This window comes from Sus scrofa, chromosome 17 (genome assembly GCF_000003025.6).
Source record: "Sus scrofa isolate TJ Tabasco breed Duroc chromosome 17, Sscrofa11.1, whole genome shotgun sequence".
In the NCBI taxonomy this organism is placed as follows: domain Eukaryota; kingdom Metazoa; phylum Chordata; class Mammalia; order Artiodactyla; family Suidae; genus Sus; species Sus scrofa.
The window spans coordinates 29,028,401-29,053,269 of record NC_010459.5 but is presented as its reverse complement, the minus strand read 5'-3'; the positions used below and the strand labels follow the sequence as shown (position 1 = coordinate 29,053,269).

At 46.4% G+C, this 24,869-nt stretch overlaps 1 protein-coding gene across 1 annotated transcript in view; it reads right to left on the bottom strand.

Annotated features, from left to right (window-relative positions):
* Positions 1–24,869, bottom strand: part of KIZ (kizuna centrosomal protein) — a 107,267-nt gene that overhangs the window by 29,128 nt on the left and 53,270 nt on the right. Inside the window, 2 exon segments of the mRNA XM_021078396.1 lie at positions 5,112–5,172; positions 13,053–13,088. Of these exon segments, the coding sequence (XP_020934055.1) occupies positions 5,112–5,172; positions 13,053–13,088 (97 nt within the window).

The window sequence follows — 24,869 nt, the reverse complement described above, 5'->3', positions numbered from 1 at the left end:
TGCATTTCTAAGGAAAGCCCCAACCTGAAGGAATGTGCAGTGTGACACTGACAGCAAGGACCCACAACAGCGAAGGAACCAAAACCCAGGGAAGAGTAAGCAAGTCGCTGTGCACGTCCCTCAGGGGCTGAGGGTTCTGCACAGGGGAGCTCTCTATGTGAAAACAGCACTGAAGACAGCCCCTGATGGTGAGGAGGAAGGGCCTGTGCTGGGGTTTCAACGCATCTGTCCGCTATGAAGGCCCTCTGTGATCTCGCATGTTTGGAGCCCGGTTGGGGTGGGAGTGCGGGGTGGGTCCTGGAGACTGTCCATCGTCCTCAGCAGTCTACAGCCTAAGTCAGTACCAATAAACTAGTCCCTCACATTTTTACCATCCCAGGAGCCGGGAGGAAACACCTGGAAATTCAATGTCCAAGCACACACATGTGCAGAATGACTGAGGGTGAAACCTCCATATTTCAGATCTTAGGAAAGGTAAATCATCCTATAAATTATACTTAGCAGGACACCTAGAATGAACTGGCCAAGTCCACTAGAATTTTCCTCAAAATTCAGATTAAATATGGGTCCTGCTAGGTCTAGAACCCTAAGAGTCATCTAGGCTGACTCAGTTTATAACCAGAAACATATCAGTTGTGATATTCAAATGCATAAAGACATAAATGAAGATATAAATGGAAAAGACTTTGTATCTAAACGCCATTAAGGGAAATGAAAGGTGAAAATCAAACTGCTCACAATGTTGTAGCAAATAGTACACATTTATACAAAAAGAATTCTTACAATTCAATAAGAAAAAGATATTACTAACCTAATAGAAAAATGAGCAAAGACTGTGAACTGGCAAATTATAAAAGAAATACAAATGGCTAACAAATAGGTAGGAGAAAAGTCTAACCTCAATTGTCATATAAAGGTCAAATGATAAAAAAAAATTGGCTGTCATTTGCACTTCTCAATTTGGTGCTTAAAAAAAAAGTTGATAGATCGAGTTTCATAAGGAGCTCAGAGAAATGATATTTTCATCCGTTCCTGCTAAGTGCTGACCCTTCTGGGTGAGGTCCGCCAGCACAGAGCAGAAGCCTGAGAGATGCACACGCCCTCTGACCCCACACTCCTACCTCCGGGAACTCATTCTCAGGAAACGGCAAGAATATTCGCAAAATCTGGATTGCTCAAATGTTCTCTGCAACTTTTTTACTAGAGGAAAAATTAAAAAACAACATAAAAAACCCCCAGGAGCCTGGTTAGAGACAGTGGGAGAGCCACGCGGGGCCCCTGTGCAGAAATGACGTAGAACGGCTCACCTGCGATGAGTGGGGAACAAGGGAGCTGTGCACACAAACAGCACGGCCCTGTGTGTATGCACACTACACATTAACAGCCACACACCACCATGCCAACAGGCAATTTCCTTCTTTCTGTTTATTCTACGTTTGTTTTTTTTTCCTGCTAGTTTTTTTTTAAAGAAAACATATGCTAGGTCTAGAAGCATCTGATTTCTGTAATGGGTGGTATAGATACAAAGAGAAAATGAATGTGGAAGCATTTTTATTAAGCACTTATTTATTAATGAAGTTACCTTCATTGTGTAAATCATTGTTGTTAAAGTAGACACCGAAACGCAAGAGAGTCAAAAACCACGGATGCTGGCGGCAGATGACACTTGCCCGCACACACAGGTTTAATGGACTGGGTGTGCGGGAAGGACCTTTCTCTCAAGGACCTTCCTCTCGCATACCAGAAATAATTTTTTGATGTTTAAAGAGAAATGCAAGTGTCATCACTTAAGTTATATCTGCAGTATAGGAGAGGAAGGGGATATTATCTATGCAGCAATTAAAAGAAAGGAAAAGTATTCCCATGAGCCAGTGAACCAGTATTTAAGAGACAAGAACAAGATGCCCGTCCATCATGTTGGAAGCGGTGCAGGGATTTATGTGGCCGGTCACACTTGTGATGTGGGTGACAGCAGCAGGCCGGCTGCTTTTGCCTGGAGAAGTTCCCCTGGGTGGAAGCAGACATCACTTAGGAGAAAAGGAGTATTAAGGTACTTTGTATTTTAATGAAGCACCCAACTCATTTTTTTTCCACATAAAGTAATTACAAATTTTTCTGATTTAAAAGCATGCAGCTCAATTATGTAATTGCCTAATAGGTTATGCGGGTGCTATGGCTCTTATCTGGTCTCCAGGGGACATAATCCGAGTTTGGGCTTTAACGACGATGTATTTACACAAGAGACGGGACTGACTCCAGCTGACAGCAGGGGACCACAGGTAAACACCATTTACATATGGCTGTGTAATGAGCCATTTACCCAAGAGATCAAAGTAAATATTTCTGAGCTTTGTCAGAGTCATAAGCCAGTGATTTCTAGTAGAGCTTTCTGAAATTTTGAAAATCTCTCACTTTTAAGATTTTTATTCACAGAGAAATTTTTAATCCACACTATTTACTAAATGCATATGCAGTTTCAATGCAGGGAAACACCTCAAAAATACTCTAAAAATACTGCTAATTATAAAAAGATGCTGTGTGAATTGCGGCAGCCCAGAAAAGCATGTGGTCCTCACGCTGGCCAGGCCTGCTTGCCTATGTCACTCTGGCCTTGCTGGTCTTTAGGGCTGTGTGTGTCTTCAGTCACAGCTCATTTGAGAAACTGCCTGCCTTCTTTTATTGTTAAAGTGAATGTTGTTCATTTATTGGTAATTTTTATGGCTGTCACTAAGAAGATTTAAAAAGGAACAAAAACCTTCTAGGGGAGGCAGAATATCATTTGTCAGGCAGCCTCTTCCCATTGACGATAGAGCTATTATTTGAAAAATTATGAGTGGATCAGTTGTCTGAAACTTGGACTATGTTTTCTAATGGAAACAACATCTTTACACAAAATAGATGAGGAGATGGCAAAGGGCAGCAGACCCATACTTATTTTACCCTTGATATGGCTGAGATGTGATGTATTTGCAGTGAATGAGAATGGAAACCGATGCTGTTACAAAATAGCACTAAATACAACCTGAAAACAAAATCTTTCTTAGGATCTACTTTTATCAATAGATACAGAACGGAACACAGGTTCCGTTCTCCGTAAAGAACATTGTTTTTCTTAAAGAACATCCATACAGATGGTACCACACCTCAAACAGAGCAAAACTCCAGATTATTTCTTTACTGAGTACACGTAACGCAGCAAAATGAAGATGGTGCAGGAAGGATGTGCACAGGTTATCTGAAAAGGGCAGGATCTGAGAGGGGCACCCAGGGCTGCAGCTACCCCTGCAATCATTTACTGTGGAAGGAGGACAGCCAAGAGGAAGGAGGAGGGAAGAGAGGAGGAGAGAGGGAGAGCAGGGGAAGGGAGAGGAAGAGGAGAGCGAGCGCTCTGAAACAACACAGAGCAGGGGCAACATGTGTGACCTCGGGTCAGTGGGTTCTCACTGAACCACTTCACGAATGTATGTCTGAGATGCTCAAAAAGTCCTACTCTTGGGAGTTTCCATCGTGGCGCAGAGGAAATGAATCCAATTAGTATCTATGAGGATGCGGGTTCGACCCCTGGCCTTGCTCAGCGGGTGAAGGATCTGGCATTGCCGTGAGCTGCAGCGTAGGTTGCAGATGAGGTTTGGCTCCCGAGTTGCTGAGGCTGTGGCGCAGGCTGGCAGCTGTAGCTGGTTCGACCCCTAGCCTGGGAACTTCCACATGCCATGGGTGTGGCCCTAAAAAAAAAGTCCTACTCTCTTTTAATGAAAGGGGAAAGGAAGAGGGAGTTGGGAAGGGCTGGAGGGAGATGGCAGAGGCTCGGACTGCACGGCAACACAGGGGGCTTCAGGACGGAGGGGGCTAGCCAGGTCTACATGAGAGGCACATGTAGAATCCTTGAACTTCGCATGTGATAAAAACAAAAGCTTTCAAAGGATCAAAGCCAGAAAACCCTGTATTATGTATAAGGATGAAAAAACATACTTTGAAACTTGACAAACTCACAAGACTTGGGAGAGGAGAGGCTGTGTCTGTGATCTCGGCTTTTCTAGGGAGTGACAGGGACCACGAAGTGGGGGCGGGGCTCTGCACCTGGGCTTCTCAGCTCCCCTCAAGTTGCCTGGGGAATCTGCTGTCAGTATGTGTCCAGCACTTTCACGCTCCATGGAGCCCTAGGTCAGCCCCACTGCCTGGGCCACTCGGAGCTGCGTCCTCTGCCGTCCCCCTCCCAATCTGAGTGGATGTAAGTCCCTAAGGCCCTGCAGCATCCTTCCGCAGCCCAGCCCAGAGCTCTGTGGCTTTGCAACCTCTGCTACACTGAGCAGCAGCTCCTGGCTGGGGCTCAAGCCTGCACAGCAGGTTCCCTGACTACCCTGAACTTCGTTGTCCAGGCCCATGTCCCTGGCCCCACTCTTCAGCCACAGAGAATGGCCCCATGTCCTGGCCTGTTCCCTGTTGCCCCTCCCAGCCCCACACCCTTGGCCTGTCAAAATCCCCTCTGTTTGAGGGTCGCCTCAAATATCCCTCTGCTCCCTCCATCATCAAGTCTGCCCTCACTGCTTCTCCAGGCAGCCTGGCTCCCTTTTCTGAGGGGCCATGTCCTCTGCCACGTTCCTCTCACAGGCCTCCCCCTTAATGCCATCCCTGAAAGGAGGAGCCACATTTTATTTCTCTTTCTCCCTCCAATGGATCTGGGCTGGTGCTGATGTACAGAAATGGATCAATACATATTGGCTGAGTTGACATTAATGATCATACAGTATTTAAATGATGAGTGCAGAAAGAAAACCAGAACTCTACAAGATGCTTCTAAGTTCCTTGGGCAAATGTGGTGGACATATTTAATTAGCTTACCTCCAGGACCTGGATAAACTTTATGGAAGGACTTGAGATTTCTACACAAAACACTATACAAAAGGCCCAAGATCGGAGAGCTAAAACCAACCAACCACAAAAGTCGTCGCAACTTATTGTTTTTTTTCCAAATAGGTTAATCAATGTTAAGAATGTAGCTACCTCCTCAAATGACTAATTTGTACATGTTGAAACTTACTTGGGAAAAAATTACTAACCCTCATCCTCTGGTCCATGTTCTTGACTGGGAAAACTTCAGACAGCTTCGCTACCTCTTCTTGGGAAGAATTATCATGTCCTTTCAAGGTGGCAACATGCTGACCCAATTGTGTCCTCACTAAGCCTGAGGTTGTTCAACTCTGTAAAATAGAAACAGGAGATGCATCAGTGATGTGTAGCACTGCGTTACTCATTAGACTGCCACTTTTTTTAAAGGCCCCCGTAATCAAGTTAGTAGAAGACAGTTTTTTTCCCAGAAAAGTCTAGAACCTAATATATTCTGGGCTAAGGGAATTTCCAGAGGCCAGGTTTCTTTTTTGAGGGGTAATTTTTATTTTATTTTAGTTATGATTTCATTGCTAGATGAGCATTCTCAACTCCATCTATACCCTGAAACCACCCAGGGAGTTTTGCATAAACCAGGTACTTTGCCCCACCACTACAGAGTCTAGGAAAACTGGCTGGCTGTAGCCCAGCTTTGGGATTTTTTAGGACTCAGAGTGATTCCAATGTGTGGTCATGATTTCAAATCACTGCAGAGATGATCAGGCTCCTCTTAAAGGTGGTTAAGAGAAACAGACCACATTTCCATCTCAACAATAGTTTATTCTTGTTATCCTCTTACTGTGCTCTACTTATAATTTTTAAAAAATTAAGACACTATTAAAATGATTTAAAAAGTAAGCCTCTATTGCTGCCTAGACCACAGTCTTTAGGTAGTAAAAGAAACCAGGCCGTTTGGAAAAATGCCCTCCTCTAGGTCTGAGGGAGGAAATGCACAAGATGAGCAGGAGGGTCCCGCCATCCCTGAAGGTGAAGAAGCGTCCAGAGATGAGCTGTGGGGCGGGCCTGGGGGCTATCTTGAAGGGGCTCCCACTGGCCAAAGACAGGACAATCTGAACACCAAAAGGATGATGACTACGAGGCACCGAAACACAGAGGCAACAATCTGCCGAGCTCAAAGGAGCCCAAGGGCCAGTCTCTGGAATGAGGGTCTGGGATGAGTAGACGGAGCTGCCTGAGGTGGGGACTGAGAAGGACCAGCACCGCCAATAAGATCCTTCTGCCAGAAGGACTGGCCTGGAGGCGGATCCTGTGTCCAGATCTAACCACCAGTTCACAGAGAGTGTCATCTGGATCCCGATTCAAACACAGCAAGTGTAGACAGACTTTTCTGAGGTAATCAAGGCAAACTGACAAGACTAGGTAATAAGTAAAGAATTTCGTTAAATGGTAAAGTATTAAATCCTTGTACATTAGAGATATATTTGTGAGTGAAAAATGCTGTTTTAACCTACTCAAGAAAAAAGTGTGGATAAGGGAAAGAGCTAAAACAAGAAGGGGCAAAATGTTGACAATGGGAGTTTCTGTTGCGGCGCAACGGAAACAAATCCGACTAGGAACCGTGACGTTGCAGGTTCGATCCCTGGCCTCGCTCAGTGGGTTAAGGATCCAGCATTGCCGAGAGCTGTGGTGTAGGCTGTAGATGGGGCTTGGATTTGGTGTTGATGTGGCTCTGGCATAGGCTGGTGGCTACAGCTCCAATTACACCCCTAGCCTGGGAACTTCCATATGCCCCGGGTGAGGCCCTAAAAAGGACAAAAGACAAAAAAAAAAAAAAATGTTGACAATGTGTATATGTAAAATCTAATCTTTTTTAAAAAAATCATACAAATGACCTTATTTACAAAACAGAAACAGACTCACAGATTTAGAAAACAAATGTATGGTTTCCAAAGGAGAAAGTGGGATAGGACGGATAAATTCGGAGTTTGGGACTAACAGATAAACACTACTATAAATAATACAGATAACCAACAAGGTCCTGCTGTATAGCACAGGGAACTCTACTTAATATTCTGTAATAACCTAGAGGGGAAAGGAATCTGAAAAAGAATAAGTATGTGTATACGTATAACTGAATCACTTTGCTGTACACTTGAAACCAACACAACATTGTAAATCAACTATATTCCAATAAAATTTTTAAAAAAAATTTTTTAAAAAAAATTGACAATTGTGGATCTGGGTGAGGGTACACAGCACTTCATTATAGTCTTAAATCTGTTTATCGAATGTTTAAAAATTTCAAAGTACGAGCTAAAAAGCAGTGTACTAATATCTGCAACTTACTGGGAAATGCATCAAAGTAAAAGATTGAAATTGATGGCTGAATGGAAAATGAGGAGACAGATCTGTAACAATACGTCCATGGTAGCATCTGGGTGGTGGGTATGTGGATACACAGTTCTTTTTACTTTTCTGGATGTTTGGAAACTTTTATAATAAAATGTTTGGGGGAAAAGTCAGTCTAAGTACAACTTCTTTAATAAATCTTAATTGTTATAACATTTTCTTGATCTAACCTAGTTTTTCCCAACGTGTGGATAAAGTGGGATGCAGCACTGGAATCCTTGAGCTTACTTAAAAACTTCCCAGGATGATTCCAAGGCTCCTGGCCGGTTTGGTAGGAAGCCCCCTCAGCAACCTGGCTTTCGTGGTGACATCCAGACCTCACTATGTCAAAAAGCCACCCAATTCCTTTGTTCTGATTCCACGTGACTGAAGCAGCCTTTGCATCTGTGCCTAATGTTGCATTATTTCCCTCCTAGGAAAATGCACCCATAAGCCATCAGCAAATTCTAGTCCAGTCAGCAGGTGTATTCCTTATAATGAGTAAATCGACTGTGTTTCTAGCCTGAATGTATGTTTAGTTAAGGTGGAGTTAAACTTGAAAATGAGTTTATTTAGGTTGAGTTAAATCACTTAAGTTACTCGGGTTGGGAGGAACTATCAGAGAGCAGTCTCTCTGGTGACTGATACACATGATTCTGCAGAAGCAAAGCCAGGGCATGACTCTGATCACTAACTCCTCTGCCAGCTGTAACCATCCTCTGGGTCCTGATGGGAAAGAATGAGCTAAGGTTTCCTACAATTATTATACTTGCTTCAAAAGGATAAAAACCCATTGATTGACTTGCATTGCGTCAAAAAGCAAACAAACTTCTGGAAGACGTACAGCATCTAGAACCTGTGACTTCTGAACAGCTAGGCCAAGGCTTAGCAACAAGGAGGGCTCAGGTCTTGACCTTGCAGGGAGCCCCATCCCTGCCTATCTACAAACATACCAAACCAGAAACTCTACTGAGTGGTACAAGAGACTTAAAGGAGTTTTTTACTCCTTTGTCCACTTTACATTGGAAACTTAACATCAATGCCACATAGAAAAAACAAAATGTGATGTCAGCTAAACTACAGTCCTTTAATTAAAAATAAATAGAGCAATAGACTATAGTCTATATTAATTTCCTATATTTGGAATGGCTTCCAATCAGAAAACTGCAACTTAAGCAAATGTTCTAACATATTCTAACAATAATCGACTTACAACACATTGGTAATTTGACCAAAGTTTTAAATGCAAAGTAATAAAAACCTTGAATTTTGTTCTGAACATAAACAGGATAAAATAGATTTCTACATACTATACTCTAAACACTATGAAGAGTTCCTTAGTTTGAGAGCACAATTGATCAACTGTATCTAAAAGTAGCCACTAACAATTAGTTGCACCTAGAAAAAACAAAATCATAGGTAATCTCATTATAATTTTCATTTAAGGTAAAGTGATTTATTAAGGAATTACTTTTATGTTAAAATATATTTTCCAAAAAGCAATAATAAACAAACCCTTTTTTTGGCTGCACTTGTGGCATATGGAGGTTCCCACATTAGGGGCTGAATCGGAGCTGCAGCTGCAGCCTACGCCACAGCCACGGCAATGCCAGATCTGAGCCATATCTGTGACCTATGCCACAGCTTGAGGCAACACTGGCTCTTTAACCCACTGAGTGAGGCCAGGAATGAACCTGCACCCTCATGGACACTATGTCAGGTTTTTAACCTGCTAAGCCACAACAATTCCATGAATCATATTTTAAAACTCATAATTGTTTAAAATAATGACTTGGTCCTAATAATAGTAGACCTTTTCCAGGAAGATCTTTTAATATTGATATAATAAAAATCAATAATAATGACAGGAATGGTTTGGTTTTTTGCTTTTTGGTGTTTTTATTTCTTAGGGCCACATTCACGGCATATGGAAGTTCCGCAGGCTAGGGGTCAAACTGGAGCTCCAGCTGCCAGCCTATGCCACAGCCACAGCAACTCGGGATCCAAGCCGCATCTGCAACCTACACTTCAGCTCATGGCAACACCAGATCCGAGATCCACTGAAGGAGGCCAGAGATCCAAACTGCATCCTCATGGACACTAGTTGGATTTGTTTCTGCTGAGCCACAACAGGAACTCCCAGGAATGGTTCTTTTTCTTATAAGATGCTTCATTTTTGTGATTGAGAATTCAGAAGGCTTCACTCTTTCCGAGTGTGCCATGAGGTGTGTGTCCCATTTTACAGGTGGAATTAAAGAGACAGATGTCAACTGCCAAGGTCTGGCCAGGGGCACATGCAGGGTCACTGCCATGCCAAACATGGCTCTGCTCACAGGTTTTTGGGAGTTCATAACCTGTTACAGCCTTCCTACTCTGCCTGGCTTACAATTTTGTGACATCAATGTCTAACGATTACTAACGATTAAGGAAAAAAGTAGATCATTCTCTCCAAATCTGGGCTTCTGGAATGACTAGCTGACTGCTTTGGTCCAAGAGATATGACAAAGCAGACAGGAGCATTTCACTTAGGGGACTACCTAGCAGTGGCTCCTGGGTGCTGAGGGACCTAGGAGGGGCGGGGGCAAGGAAGACAGAGACACGTGATGCTGTGATCAAAACAGGCTGAGAGAGATCTGACCCGAAGACCTGACTGCTTGTCTCTCAAGGTCATGGAGACACCTGGCACCTTCTCCGAGGCTAGAGAGTGAATCAGGGTGCGTTAAACAGCATCCCAGTCACCACACAGGGTGATTCGGATTGTAACAGAACCAACAGTTGACATTAGCAACTATTCTTGACTTCTTTATCTGGCTTTAAAAAACGATTGCGGCCGCGAAACAGTTCTGAAGGCTCCAGATATTAATTTTAAAATTTGTGTTGGTCATAAAGAAGGATCATTTCTTGTGGAAGGCTGATTTATACGTCACTGTAGATCAATAGCCATGTAAAACGCAGCCTCTCATAGTGGAAATCAACGCTCTATTATGCATGTCGAGAAACGGTAACAAACATTGGCCTTGGAGACGGGATGTCATATCTTCTCAGCCAGGCAGAGTCTGGCAGCCCAGGTTAAGAGAGTCACACGATGAATCATTTAGTCTAACAACTCAGTTTGCAAGGGGAATTATGGATGCATATATGCTTTTTATGCTATACACCACAACCGTGGTGTATGCCAAGCAATACATCAACAGACACAAAAGGCAGTGGAAAAGCGAGGGTCCCTTAAAGAGCCTTACAGCACACAGTCACCAAATGACCAGAAAGCCTCTTCCACACCCTTGTAAAGGGGTACTTTGAGACCGCCTTTTTTCACTTTGCATGATAAAAAACATGACAGAGGATTTTCACGCATTGTCTTTGCTGCTCTAGGTTGAAAAGCTGCTGACCAGGAAGGTCATGCCCCAGTGTTCTCCATAGTCTGGAGATCACAGTACAATACAGAAGGTAATGTAAACACACTCAGGACTTGTGGACCCCACCTGTGGGCTGTAGGATGGAGCCCTGTGACTAGTCATGTGTTCTTGTGACAAGGGCCTTTTAGAGACCACTGCCCTGACTTCTCACACCTCGATGGGATCCCATACATACTGGATTTATGCTGAATACTATGCTGAGTAAAATCACATTATCCTTCCAGTTTAAATCACTGACATCAAAGAGCCCATGTGGTACACCGAAGGGAGAGAAGAAATGCTGGATGGAAGACCACCAGACTCAGAGCGCCTCTCACTTTCAGCCAGATGAGGCCCTTTCAGACAGGCTGTCACCGACACACGCCTGCTGACCACACCTGGGTGGGTACTTGCCCTCTGTCAGTAATCAGAGGGGATGTATTTTAGTAAGAGGAAACAGAGTCAGTCCCCCAAATAAAAGCAGGGTTAGGACACTGGTGACACACACCATGAATCAGGCCCCTACCAGGGCCAGCACCAGACAAACACGACATGTGTTATGCATTGGCGATTTCATGGATTCAACCAAGAAGTCCAGATGCCACAAAGCTTCCAAGGCCATGAGAAGAAACCTAGACTGCCGAGAAGGTGGGAGGAGCGTACAGATCTCTGATTTAGGAAGGATGCACAGGAATCACGGTTCATGTGTCACAGCCACCCTACAAACTACCAACCCTGCTCGGATCCCAGGTTTCTAGCCATCTGAGGCACACCTCCGAAGTCTCCGGTGCTCTCAAACCCGAGGGAGCAGATTTCCCTCAACACTCATTCTAACCCAGGTGGCTGGGCCCCACCTCCAGATTCCTGATTCCGTGGATCTGGGGTGGGGCTTGAGAAGGTGCCTGTCTAACAAGCTCCCGGGGCTTGGTGTTGCTGCTGGTCCAGGATCACACTTAGCGGCCTGTATCACGCATGGCCTTGGGAATCTAGGAAGCCGTATGGGGTCTGGACCTGCCAAGAACATTCCTCTAGCTGGTGGTGTGCACACGCCAGACAAAGTCCACCCGTGTTCCCTCCCCTCAAGGAATCTTTCAAGTGTCCCTACGAGCAGGGGCTGAGTGGGTATAGCCAATTAACAATGAGAAGCAAATACATTTTTGAAAAAGCGGATGCGAAATCACAACTAAACTGAAAGCTACAAGTGCCAAGCACGGTGCTGATGGTGTGGACGAGTGTCTCACAACCCTTATCTGGGAACAAGAAGGGCCCACCCACCACTGGAGCAACTCGGCGACAGTAATACCTGCCAGGGGCTTCATGGCTGCCACCCCCCAGGGAGAGTCTTGGAGGCTGGTGAAGGACGGCAGCTCCGTAGGCTTCAAGGTCTTCTTTCACAATGTCACGGTGATCAGAGAGCCTATAAAATAAAACAGGGGCTTCAGGAGATGCTTATTTAAGCACAGAGGCCATCTTCTAGAATCCATGGTGCTCTTTGTGGTTTACTGAAATATATCTGTAATATAATCTAGACATAAAAACGCAGCAACTAGACTGACTCTTGACAAAGCTGTAAAACGGGGTGGTTTGAAAAACTTGTCTGGGTGTATGTGGTAGTTTTAAATACATCAGAGGAAGTGGCTTTTAACCCTTTGAAGACGTTAATGATGTTCAAATGCAGAGCTGTGCAATCTCATTCCACATTCCACCTGACTGATAGGAATGCGAGATAATCTTAACAGCAGAAAAGGCTAATTTTATATTGTCAATCATAACCAAGTTAGAGCTCCTCAACTCACAGGAAATTTACTTAAATTGTCACTGTTAAGAAATTGAAAGCTGCTGGCTGAAGTATAGGTTACGTCCTCAGTTTCTGAATGCAGAAGAACGACTACTATTTCTCCATTCAGATCCCATTGCAATAAACTTTTCTCTATTCTTAGCAAGAGGAAAGAGGGATTGAGGCCTCCTTATATACTTCCAGTCTAGCGGGGGACCAGGGAGTGTTAACAATTTGGCCACTGTTTTAGGCTAGGTCTGTCACAATGGCCTCCAAAGAGACTGGTTAGGAACTTCCTTTTAAAAAAAAAAAGTCTGTTTTGGGGAAAGCACGATTCTCAAAGGCTATGGAAGAAGATAGCAAAGACTGACCAGTACTTCTCCTTTAAAGGAGATGATCACGTATGTAGTCTGTAATATTCAACACATACCCCAGAGGAAAATGAAGCAACTTATAAAGCAATGTTAATTAGCAAAGTATTGCTAATTTGTAACTAGTACAGCAGGTGGTTAAGTTACTGGATCTATCTGATGGCCATGCACCTGACATGACAAGGATGAAAAAGGCCTCCTCTGTCTGCACAGGAGAGGCTCAGGACAGTCCACCCTGCAGCAGGTGCTCACCCTGGGCAGGAAACAGAAATGGGCCTGGGATTCAGGTCCTGCTCTGGGCTCTGGGCCACCCTGTGGCACTGTAGGTCCTCACCGAGTCCTGAGCTCCTGCCTAGGCGCTAAGCCTGGGGTCTCTGTGCCTGTGCGCCAGACCTGGCGCTGGGTCCTGCACTCCTGAGCCCTGTTCCCAAGCCCCCCAGCCCCTCAGCCCCCCAGCAGGTTTGACCTACAGCCCTGTGAAGAGAAGGCAAAATCTGGGTTCTGAGTCTTCCTGGAAGGCTTTACCTTGTCAATTCACTCAGAGAGAGAAGACATCTGCCTTAAAAGGGGGCAGATAAGCCAGCTTGGAGCAGTAAGGGAGGGTGACAGTCCTGGTGAAGACAGTGGGTGCTAGGAGGTGGGGTCTCTGCTGGGAGGATGCAGACAGAAGGGAGAGGACAGCTGAGGTAGAGGAGCGCCAAGCAAAAGTGCCCAGAATGCCCAGTCAGAGGGCTGTGGGGACCAGAAAGGAGATAAGCTGGCTACGTGGGGGCTGCTGTTGGTGGTGACGGGCAGTGATGGGAAATAAAATTTGTTAGAAAATTCTGGTGATGGAGTTCCCGTCGTGGCGCAGTGGTTAACGAATCCAACTAGGAACCATGAGGTTGCGGGTTCGGTCCCTGCCCTTGCTCAGTGGGTTAATGATCCGGCGTTGCCGTGAGCTGTGTAGGTTGCAGACACGACTCGGATCCTGCGTTGCTGTGGCTCTGGCATAGGCCAGTGGTTACAGCTCCGATTCTACCCCTAGCCTGGGAACCTCCATATGCTGCGGGAGCAGCCCAAAGAAATAGCAAAAAGACAAAACAAAACAAAAAATTCTGGTGAGAAAATAGTGATAAATCTCATGGATTTTTGTGCCATGGTTGGTGTCCTGGCAGCTGAGACTGGATGGGACTGGTGAGGGACAGACAGACAGGAGACTGACCCTGTGTTCTGGAAGGGAGGGAGGCCGGTGCGCAGTGTGGGGACTCAGCACCCACAGCTGGTGGGGTGGGGCATGCACCTCTCTCAAAGGGCCAGTCACTCCGGCCTCCCGCCATGGAACATGTGTCTCAGTGAGGCTAGATCTTTCTAGTTTTCAAGAGAAGCTAGAAATTCACAACGGCTAGTTCTATTTTTATATGATCTCTCCCAAATTTTAAAATGTGACTAGATAATGTGCCTGACAAACAAGGCCCCTCTACTGGCTTGGGGTCCCCAGCTTAGGCTGCCTTTAGCCTCATCTCCTGAGCAGGTATAAACCCGGAGCAGGGCCATGGCTTGATGCTTCTGTTCCTCCCTTCAAACCTCAGAACAGCAGGGAACCCGCAGCCATTTGCTATGCTGGCTGCCAAGTGGGGGTGGGCCACCTGCCTCTGGCACCCTAATGCCAGCATCTGCACCACCCATGGCCCCAGTCCCACCATGGTGGGGCCAGTGCTCAATCACACCTGAGTGTCTAGTCAGGACAAAGGCCAGAAATCTCTGTTCTTTTCCCGGCTGATCGTCCAAATGTCAGGCCTGCTTAGCCCAGCTCCCCTCACACTGGGCGGTTTCTCCGACCACCCCCTTCACAGGGATCTTTCTCTCCCCTGGATCCTCTAGCAGAGAGCAGACGGCACCCCACCCGGTACCGTTCTCCCATTAGCCCATTAGACCAGGAGCCTGTTGAGAATAGCAATTGGACCTGTGATTTCATGGGATACCGAAGGCACACCTAAGGACACTGTGGGTTGAATGACAGATCAGGATTTAAACCTAGATTAGAGGAATTCATGACCCATCTACTGTCACAGTCTGGTTTTATATACTGATGTCACACCAGTCCGGGGCTTCCAGGGCTTGGCAATGAGTGATCAATAAGACAGTCACAAGTACTGTACCCACGGAGCTACGGCCGACACCAGATTAACTCTGAACCTTGTCTGGCTGAACAATGAGTGGGTCTGCGTTAAGAGTTTCTAACAGTTGTCTCCCCACAGGATATCAGACTTTAGTTTGCAACATATCCATCAATCCTTTGCTGCAAATAACACTCAAATGATTCACACAGCATACAGAGCTAAGGATTAAAGACTATATGTTATGAAAATACTATTTTAGAATCCAAGACCCCAGTTTCATGTCCTCTGTTTGCATTCCTGCCAAAAAAACCCAGTTGGAGGGCGTTGGCCTGACAGCCCAGGCCCAGTCTCCTGTGGAACATGTGGGCTGGCCTGGCACCAAGTCGCTGGACCTACCACCCCTTTGTTTTCTACAAAGTACAGCAAGTGGACAAACGCGCTGGATGACAAGCAATTGCTAGAAACACATGGGGGCACTTTAGAGGTATATTTCATTTTATCCGACGATAGTTACTCAAACAATAAATAAAATTATTTTTGGGGCCAAAATTTAAACTGCTTTCTAAGCAAGCTTCATTTCCATCTTTCAGTCACACAGAATTTTAGGACATAATTTACAAGAAAACAACTCCATGCCAGGCTAAATAAGGTGAGCAATCAAATTTAGGTGGTTTGTTTTGTTTTGAAGAGAGGAGGAGCGCAAAGGTGTTTTGCTTTTTCTTTTGGTATCACAAGCTGAGAATTACTCCTTGGCAAACAGAAAATCAAGGTTCCCCTAACTCTGGTGGGTAACTCACACACACCCGTGGGTGTTACATGCGTGTTACAGGGTGCTGCAAGCTGGGCTTTTAGGTTTTACTTTCTCCAGGAACGCAGCCTCAGTGGTGTGGCTACCCGACTGCAAGGAGGGAAGAATCTGCTTACAGAATTCGTATAATACAATGTTACTTGTTAGATGTTTTATGAAATACCTTTACTGACTTTTTAATAAAACCGAAGGCTGGTCCCAGCCAGAACAAAGTTTTAGGGAAGACCCGTCTTTCAGACGGAGCAGCAACGAACAGGCATCATTTATAGAGATGTGGAGAGCAGGGAAGAGAGGAACGACCCCCAGACAGGAGGGCAGGAGGGGGCAACCCCACAGGCCTGCCTCCATCCAGTTCCCCAGCTCACAGAAAACCCCACTGGGAACTCATGGCTTCCATCCCTTGTTCCTTCCACAACATCAGATGGCTTTGATCTTTACACGAAGAATACATGGTCTGGATAGAAAGGATTAGTTTAAAACGAACATTTCATCAGGTCTGAGACCTGATTTTCTGCATTTAATTCCCAAAGAAATTTGTTGGTTACAAGGAACAACATTAAAAAAAAAAAATCCTCCTAAAACCCATGAGCTTCTTAAATTTAAGCAGAAGCAACAGAATGCATTCCTGTACCCAGCCCACAACTGTGGCAAAACAACATGAACAAACCAAAGCGGGACTGCTGTCAGTCAAAACCCGGGGACGCTAATTCAATCTGTGTAGCCCATTAGTCCCCCTGGAGCATTTTAGCACCTTTCACCAATAGGCGAAAACCTCCAGCAACCTCCCACCCACAGGTACACGAATACAACATACAACGCCAAAGCAAAGGCCAGCAGAAGCCCTACCTCCATAAAGATGCAAATTAAGACTTAAACAGGGTAACAATTGGCCGGAGCTAATCCTTTTACAGAGGTGTAAATGGCCATTGAGGACTGAATTCCGGCTGCCAGCTTTTGTTAAGTCCCTTAGAGACAAATTTCACCCGAGAGCCACGCCAAACCACCAGATCTGAGGATGACGGAAAAAACGTTTCATCAAGCCAGCGGAATTTGTTTGCTTTGGTATCAAATTTCCCAACCATAAATCTAGGCATGTAAAAGCAGACCGCATCAAGAATTAGCGCCCGGGGAACATCGACGGGAAGCGACCGTCTCCAGCCCGACGCCCGCCAGCTGGACAGCTGTGTGTGCGGCCAGAGGGAGGTTTCTACGTGGGGTTTTGTTTGCCACACAAGATGGTTGTAGAAAGGACAAAACGTACACAGTTAAACAGTCTTTTTCTTTTAACAGGCTGTCTTACAAACCTATGTTTTGGTGGCCACCTCAGGGGGGCCCCTATTGTACAGCCCCCTGGGTGGTCCCTTCCAGGGGGCCACTTGAAGGGAGCACAAAGCCAGGAAGGAGGGAGGAGGGGACAGGGGCACAAAGGCCAGTGGTGGGGGGAGGGCTGCTGGAGGCCGGCCCAGGGGTCAGAGGACAAGGCGCCTCCTCTTTCCCCCGGGACAAGGGCTCCTCTTCACCTGGAGGCGGTGTGGTGAGGCCAGGTCTGCAGGGCGCCCTGGGCTCTGCATTTAAAGCCACAGAGGCTGTATAGGCAAAATCTAGGCCCTTCTTCACCCTCAAAACAGACACAACTCTTTCATTCTGCCCCATTTCAATGTTCAGAACTACTCCCTCTCCCAGACTACTGTTTTTTTTTTTTTTTTTTTTTTTTGCAAAGTTTCTTAATGAGGCACCAGAAGGCCTCATTTCTAACAGTTTCCCCCCATCCTTCAACAGAGCCTACAATCCTGAACCCAGAACGAGTTCTTACAGCTGGAACTGCAGATCCCAAGCTTGACACCCAGGGTGATAGAAGAACCCCGCCTCCCCTTGCTGGGAGGGTAAAGGCTGGAAGCATTAAACCCCTGATGTGTCACCAGAGGGATGTCGTCTCAGGGTGCTCTCCAACCTGAGGTATGTGCGACAGATTCAGGGAGTTGGTCACTGAAAGTGACCAGGCTTTAAATATCTGCTGCAAAAATGAACTTGCAGGGTAAAATGACTTATCATACAACTGGATGACTTTCAAATATTTAATACAGTCAGATCTTGTATTTTGGAACAGTTTAAAAAATACTATGAACTTGCTAAAATTAGTTTTTCATTAGACATTCTCATCAGCTCTATAATTAAACGCTAGAGGGTGCTTTTGGTAAAAGGGCATCCAATACTGTCAGGGCAGAACGACCTCTGCTGGGGCTTAATGACTGATGGGGGCGGTAAAACCAGAGTCAGACTTTTGTGGTGCTGTGTCACGTCTGTCTCTACATGTGTTTGTGTGTATATCTCCAGGGGAAGAGACAAGGAGGCTCAGCTGGGCTGGCACGTCACGCCTCATGAGGGAAACCTTCCAGAGGCGCGATGGGTGGTGAACGGACTCACTGAGGGCTCAGGCAATGCTCAGACCCTGAAGCAAGTTAGTACGCAAGGCACGTCTCCAGGACAGGTGAGTTTCCTTCGAGACCAAGGAAGTCTGAAGAATGGCAGTGGGGTCCAGGGTGTCACTACTCAGATGAGCCAGGCAGGTCCCTCCCTGGGTTTGGACTCAGCGTTCCAGGTCCACCTCAATGATGACCATGAAATCGGAGGCAGTGGTATGCAGGGAGGGACCTGCAGGAAAGGAACTGAACATTTGGCCATCAGGGCTTTCCCCCTGCTCTAAGACTTGGGTAGAAATCAGATACAGGGCTGCTGAGAAGACTGCAGTTTGCTGCTGGGCCCTTTAGAGAGTCTACACTGTACGACTATGAAGAAGCTGGATCACTTTACTAAGCAAATGTTCACTCACCTAGGAAGCTGCTAAAAGGATGCCAAAGACAAAAAGAAGAAAACAAGAGGAAAAGAAGAAAACAAGCCCTTTGGAGAGTCTACACTGTACTACTACGGTTTCAGGATCCAGCGCTGTCACTGCTGCAGTGTGGATTCGATCCCTGGCCTGGGAATTCCACATGCAGTGGAAGAAGAAGAAACAAGAAACAAAAAAGTGGATGATACCGAATGATCATTGTGACTGAATAAATGGATTAACCGTGGCGGAAAGGCAGGCAGGATGCAAGCAAGAAAACGAAGCTAACGGGTCCTCCTAGGTAGATCCTGGGAACCAAGGTGAAAAGGCTTCTCCTGTCAGAGTCCACGGGATGTCACTTAAGCACATCCCTAATTCCAGGTGAGTACACTTGAAAACAGCACAAACCAATTCCAAGTGTTTTTGTGATTATGGGTGTGACAATGCTCCTAAACAGCCATGTCCAGCACATCTTCCTGTAAGGTACATTGCAGCTGATCAGCAAGGACAGCAGCCCCAGGACTCAATACCTAAGAAATTATTTTAGGGATTTGATGGTCCTGCAAAGTAAGGCTTTTCAGTCGTTCCAGGGAGGACACCGGGAAGTCACAGAACCTTTTGCAAAATACCACAGAGTATTGATGTATTTTGTCACAGAAATCAGAAAATTTTTTGTAAGTGGACAGTGAAGATATGTATACAATACCAAAACCAAACAAATATCCATGATAAAAAACAATCTGTCACAGGTCAGCTGCTTCCACGGTTTTATCCTTCTTCACTTGGTAGTCTGTTTATTTTGGCATCCTCTGGTGGGCGGCTACAGCAGGTACCAACATTTGAGGAAAACGGTTTTGAGACAGTTCTCAAAATTACAATGATTCACTTTCCTAACTTGGAAAAGCCCACTTTCCTCAACTGCGGAATAAGTCTACTGGAACATGTCTGAGAATCACTGCAATGAAGAAAACAAACCTAAAATTGTTTTAAGCAGCAGATTCAAATGCACAGTCAGTCCATCAAAATGACAAGCAAATCGAGGCGAATTTATACTGACAAAGGAGAGTAGTGAGAGAAAAGTCAGACATGAGCTGGAAGCCTCGGAAGACAGGAGCAGGACCTCCTCACGTTTCTCCGGAGGTTAAGGTAATAGTTAAGTCTCCCACTGAGGACTCAAAACAGTGAGGCGAAAGGTAAAATAACAAGGAAATGAATCAAGGGCTCCCGTTCTGCGTAACTGCTGGTTTTCCAGTGTCTCCCCGCCTGGCCCAGGTGCGCACACTCCCCATACAGCCCTCCCTTATCCAGCTCGAATGGTCCTCCTCTCATCCCAGCTAAACCGAATCAGGTCTTTCCAGATGCCTATCCCCGTTAGAACACGAAAAGGGAAGCAGAGCCATAAGGAACCTAAGAGGAGGAATAAAACGGCAACAAGATGGAGAGGACAGGGCGGAGGCTGGCCACCCAACAACTGGAAACGGATCCCAGCTCTGCTCTCATGACCCCTCCCCATCATAATCTACCCCTGGGCGTGTGGAGCACCAGGCTGGTCCCAGGAAAGGAGGGCGGGCAGAGCCCAGGCATCACGGGCGGGGCAGCCGCCGGGAGAGGGCCTCCCACTCCCATTGTTCTGGGCAGCCCTGGAGCCCAGACTGAGGCAGGAGCAAGAGGGGGGACATAAGAGGGGGGGAGGAGGGAAGCAAGGAAATATATACTCTGGCTTCTTGCTGCAGAGGCTTTAACTATCACACTCACGCCCGCACTGCTTGGAGCCGGGCCTGTGACTGGATGGCCGTCGATGAGCCACACAGGGGGTGGGGGAGGGGGGTCCCTGCAGGCTCTCCTCCTAACAAAGGGCCTAGAGAGGACCTCCTCTGTGGGTCTGGACAAGGTTCCTGCCCTGGCATCCGTCAGCTCAGGCTACTCCAGCTAAACACCGCAGACCAGCATTTAACCAGCACACGTTGACTTTTCACAGCCCTGGAGGCGGGAAGTCCAAGACCAAGGTGCAGGCCAACCTGGCGCCTGGCGAGGCCCCCTCCAACTGCCCCCTCCAGGCTGGCACAGGGCTGCCTTCTCCCTATCCTCACCGGGGAGAGAGGGGGTTACTTGGAGGTTTCTAGGCTCACCTCTGGGCCTGGGCTGGCACGACGTCAGGCTCTGCTGGGCCCCGTGCTGGCAACACCTGCGCTTGGCCTCTCCCTCAGGCCTATCTGTTGCTGGCCCCCTGTTCTTAGAAACCCGGCCGCGCCCCACCTCCCTACTTTGTCTGGGTCTGACTCCGGAACAAGCAGCGCAGAGCGTGACTCCCAGCCTCTTCTTCAGCTTGCAAAGCCACGGGTAAACTTGTTCCACTCAGAACAAACTACTTTCAGGTCGCAAATGTGTATTGCAGGAGGCCTAGCTCTGCTCCACCACCAGCAGGTCTGGCCTCACTACAGGCCCCTCCTGGCTGGTTTGCACCCCCTCCCAGCCTCCCTAGTTGCCAGCCTCCCCCTCCCCCTCCATCTCTTGTTTAGCTCTCACAGAGCTGAGGTGAGGCCCTCAACCACGCGCTGGAAGCGCTCCCCACATGCTGTGATTTACCTAAATGTCAAATGGTAAAAAGAACTCTAGGAAAACAGTGGCAGCTGTCTTTCTTTTTTAAATTCTCTCTGAATTCCCATGGGGAGAGAGGGGTGGGGGAGGGAGAGAGCAAACCCAGAACTCACAGATAACCTCAGTCACAAAACCAGGGACAAACTCCTGACAGCAACAGAACCCGTTACACCTGCAGGTGTGCAGGAGGAAGTGGAGGAGCAGCAAAAGGACATGTGACATTCCTGAGGACATGAGGACTTCAAAATCACTGTCATCAAGTGGCAGCTGTCCGCAGGCCCACTTCAAGGGTGAGGAACCTCAGAGCAGAGGTCTGCCCTGAGGAGAAACTGCGGGGATGGAGCTCCAAATTGGGCAGAAAAACAGACTCCTTCCACCTGAGGTGAGGAAGGGGGAAAGAGCCAAAAGATATAAGAAGGTTGCATATGGCAACATTCTGGGAGAGCAACGGGAGAGGGCGCTCTGGGGCCATAAAACTGGGGACACCGCCCCCGTCTCCTCTCCCTCCCCTTCCCCCAGTGCAGGAGAACTCACACAGGGGAACACAACCTGCAGGGGAACACGACCCAGGAAAGGTCTAGGACCCCTTATCATAAAGACGCAGGTAAGGACACCTGCGCTGCATAGGCAGCTGCAGGAGCTGAGATCAAGTGATCCAGCGGCTGGCACAGCACACAGGGCTGACGCAAATGGTTACCATTATGAATATTAGCCTCAGGTTTACACAGCAACCTAAGCCAATCCCTCCAAGATGTGAGAGGTTTCAGGCAGGCCAAGGTCCCCCACATATTCCACGTCGTCCACCCTGGGCCCTGCACCTCTCTCGCCAGAACAGTGCCCAACACACAGCCCCCCAGCCTGCTCCCGCCTTCCCCTTGGCTGCAGGCTGACCCTGTTCCAGCCATGCACACACACTTGCTTCTGGGGGACTGATAGAACTATGGCTTTCTGTTAAGATACATTTTTAGCCCTGATTAGTTTTTTTCTGGAAAGTACCCCATTTTTAGAAAAACTCATCACACCCACTCGGATAATAATTTCCTGGCCACACTGTTGAGTTCTGGGACCTCATGGTGACCTCAGGTATTGATGTAACACACAAGCTATACCTACAGTGTGTTAAACCCACACTCCTCAATGAAAAAGGCTAAGTAAACTAAAATGCGATTTTGTCAGGATCCTGATTCTCTGATGCTAGAAATTAAATCCACCAAATTGCCAAGAGTCAGACATAGGAGAGACAGAAGCCAAGTTCATTTCTAACTTAAAAAAAAGAGTCGGCCATTCCTGTTTCACCTCATGTATGTGCCCGTGTCTTGACTTCTGGAGCCATCCTATCAGATGACCACTAACTAATTAATTATCAGACGCCAACATATGCCAGCCACTGTACCAGGTGCTTGCGCTGAAAAATGAACCTGAGGAAGGTGATAAATGAGAACTCGTCAAGGTCAGTCAATGGTTACCCTGGTCAAAGGAGATCCAAGATCATGGTCACAAGAAGTCAGGACTACGATTATTCCCATGATTTCAGAGTATGTCTAGAACTAGGAGGGATCAGGAGGACATTCCCAACCAAACAAGTAAACTCCTGACTTGCTTCTTGTGACGTTTATGGTTCAGGGGAATCGGGGGGCAAGGCCAGCCTGATGGGAGAAATGATGAAAGGGAACAGGTTCATATGCTGGGTAATTGTTCATAACTGTGTATAAAACACAATCACATTCTGAGATAGCATATTCTGTGTGTCAGCAGCTGGTCATGAGTTCGGAAGGCTTTCTAGAAATCACACAGAGGAAAACAAGGAAGTATTGTGTACAATCTAAAGGGACAAATTGTTAACAGACTTGAGAGGGCTTGTCACAAGGGAAGCAAGATGACATGGAATGGGAGAAAGCCATCCCAGGAACAGCAAACCAAATTAGAAACGACTTGGCCAAAACTACGCATTTCATAATTAAAACTGAAGGAGGCCAAATGAGATCCGGCTTCAGAAAGGAAGCAGCAGCCAAGCAGAAGTGATTATGAGGGAGACAGGAGCAAGGGACCCGGGGGGCTTGGGGTGGGTAGGCTTTCAGGTGTGGATTCCTTGACTTGGCGGGGTCACCGGGTATTCTCTGCTAATTCACTGAGCAGCATATTCAAGACTTGTTCACTTCTCTGTAAGCATGCTGTACTTCAGTAACAACATTTACCTTGGAAAGTACACCTGCTAAGGACTCTAGCTTCTTGTAGTGCCATCTAGGTAATACAGGCTAATACCGGCACTAAACACACCAAAAATATATAAAATATGTCTTTGATAGCATTAGAGAGATAAAGTAGGAAAGTATTACAGGACCAAAATCTAGAGAAAAAGGAAATTCAGAGACCATGAGCCTAACACTTGGGCACCTTTTCTTTGAAGGGCTCATGACAATTTCTGAACAGGTAGTAGGAGTGTACAAAGCTGAGTGGGGCTTTGGACGACACCAGAAAGAGGGGAGAATAAACACTCCAGGTCCAGGTGCAGCAAGGAAGGGAAACTCTAAGGGCTACTTCCTCCCTCCCAGTTAAGTCTGACCCTCTGAGGGACCACAGCCTGGCTTAAAGTCACCTCCATCCTCAGACCTGGATGAAAGTGATCCAGAACTTCTCCCCTGAGACACTGCCAGAAGCAAACGTGAAAACTCTTTAGAAGGAAGAGAATTTTGAGGCCTCTGATCACTCGGAAAATGCTCCTCTATAATACCCATTAAGAAATTACCGGAGATTTGAGAAAAATAAGACAGTAATTAAAAACTAAGAGAAATAAAAGAAAATACAGGAGTTTCTGTTGTGGCGCAGTGGTTAACGAATCCGACTAGGAACCATGAGGACGCAGGTTCAATCCCTGCCCTTGCTCAGTGGGTTAAGGATCTGGCACTGCCATGAACCGTGGTGTAGGTCGCAGACACAGCTTGGATCCCGTGTTGCTGTGGCTCTGGCGTAGGCCGGTGGCTACAACTCCGATTAGACCCCTAGCCTGGGAACCTCCATATGCCGCAGGAGCGGCCCTAGAAAAGGCAAAAAGACAAAAAAAAAAAAAAAAAAAAAAAAAAAAAGAAAATACAAACAGAGCCATAGGGAGTAAACGGAGATACAGTGTCTAAGATACTTATATTATCCAGAATAAGTATAAAAATATTAATTCATAATAGCTTCTGAAAGGTCAGAAATTACAGATCAAACAGAAATTAGTAAATATACAGATCATTAGAACTATGTAGTTAACACACTTGAGCTAATGGAGACATATAGAACCTTGCCCCCAACCAAAAGTGCATGATACAGTCTTTTCAAGTGCACATGGGCATTTATAAAAATTGGCTGTTACTATGGCCAACCAACAAAGACCAAAGAATAGAAATTGTTCAGAGCACATCTTTGCCAAAAATGTGATAAAATTGAAAAGTGTAATGAAAACAGAGTCCTCTTTTCCCCCAATATGTTTAGAAACTAAAAAATAAATAAATAATGTCAAAGAAAAAAGGATAATTGCAAACATTTAGATAATTAAATTATATAAAACTGAAGGACACTGATAGTATTACTTGCTGAAACCAATGGGGTGCAAGTCAAGCAGTATTTCAAGGGAAATTTAAAGCCTTAAGAACACATGCTTGAGTAGTTCTTGTTATGGCTCTAGTGGTTAACGAACCCAACTAGTATCCATGAGGATGTGGTTCGATCCCTGGCCTTGCTCATTGGGTTAAGGATCCTGCGTTTGGTATAGGCAG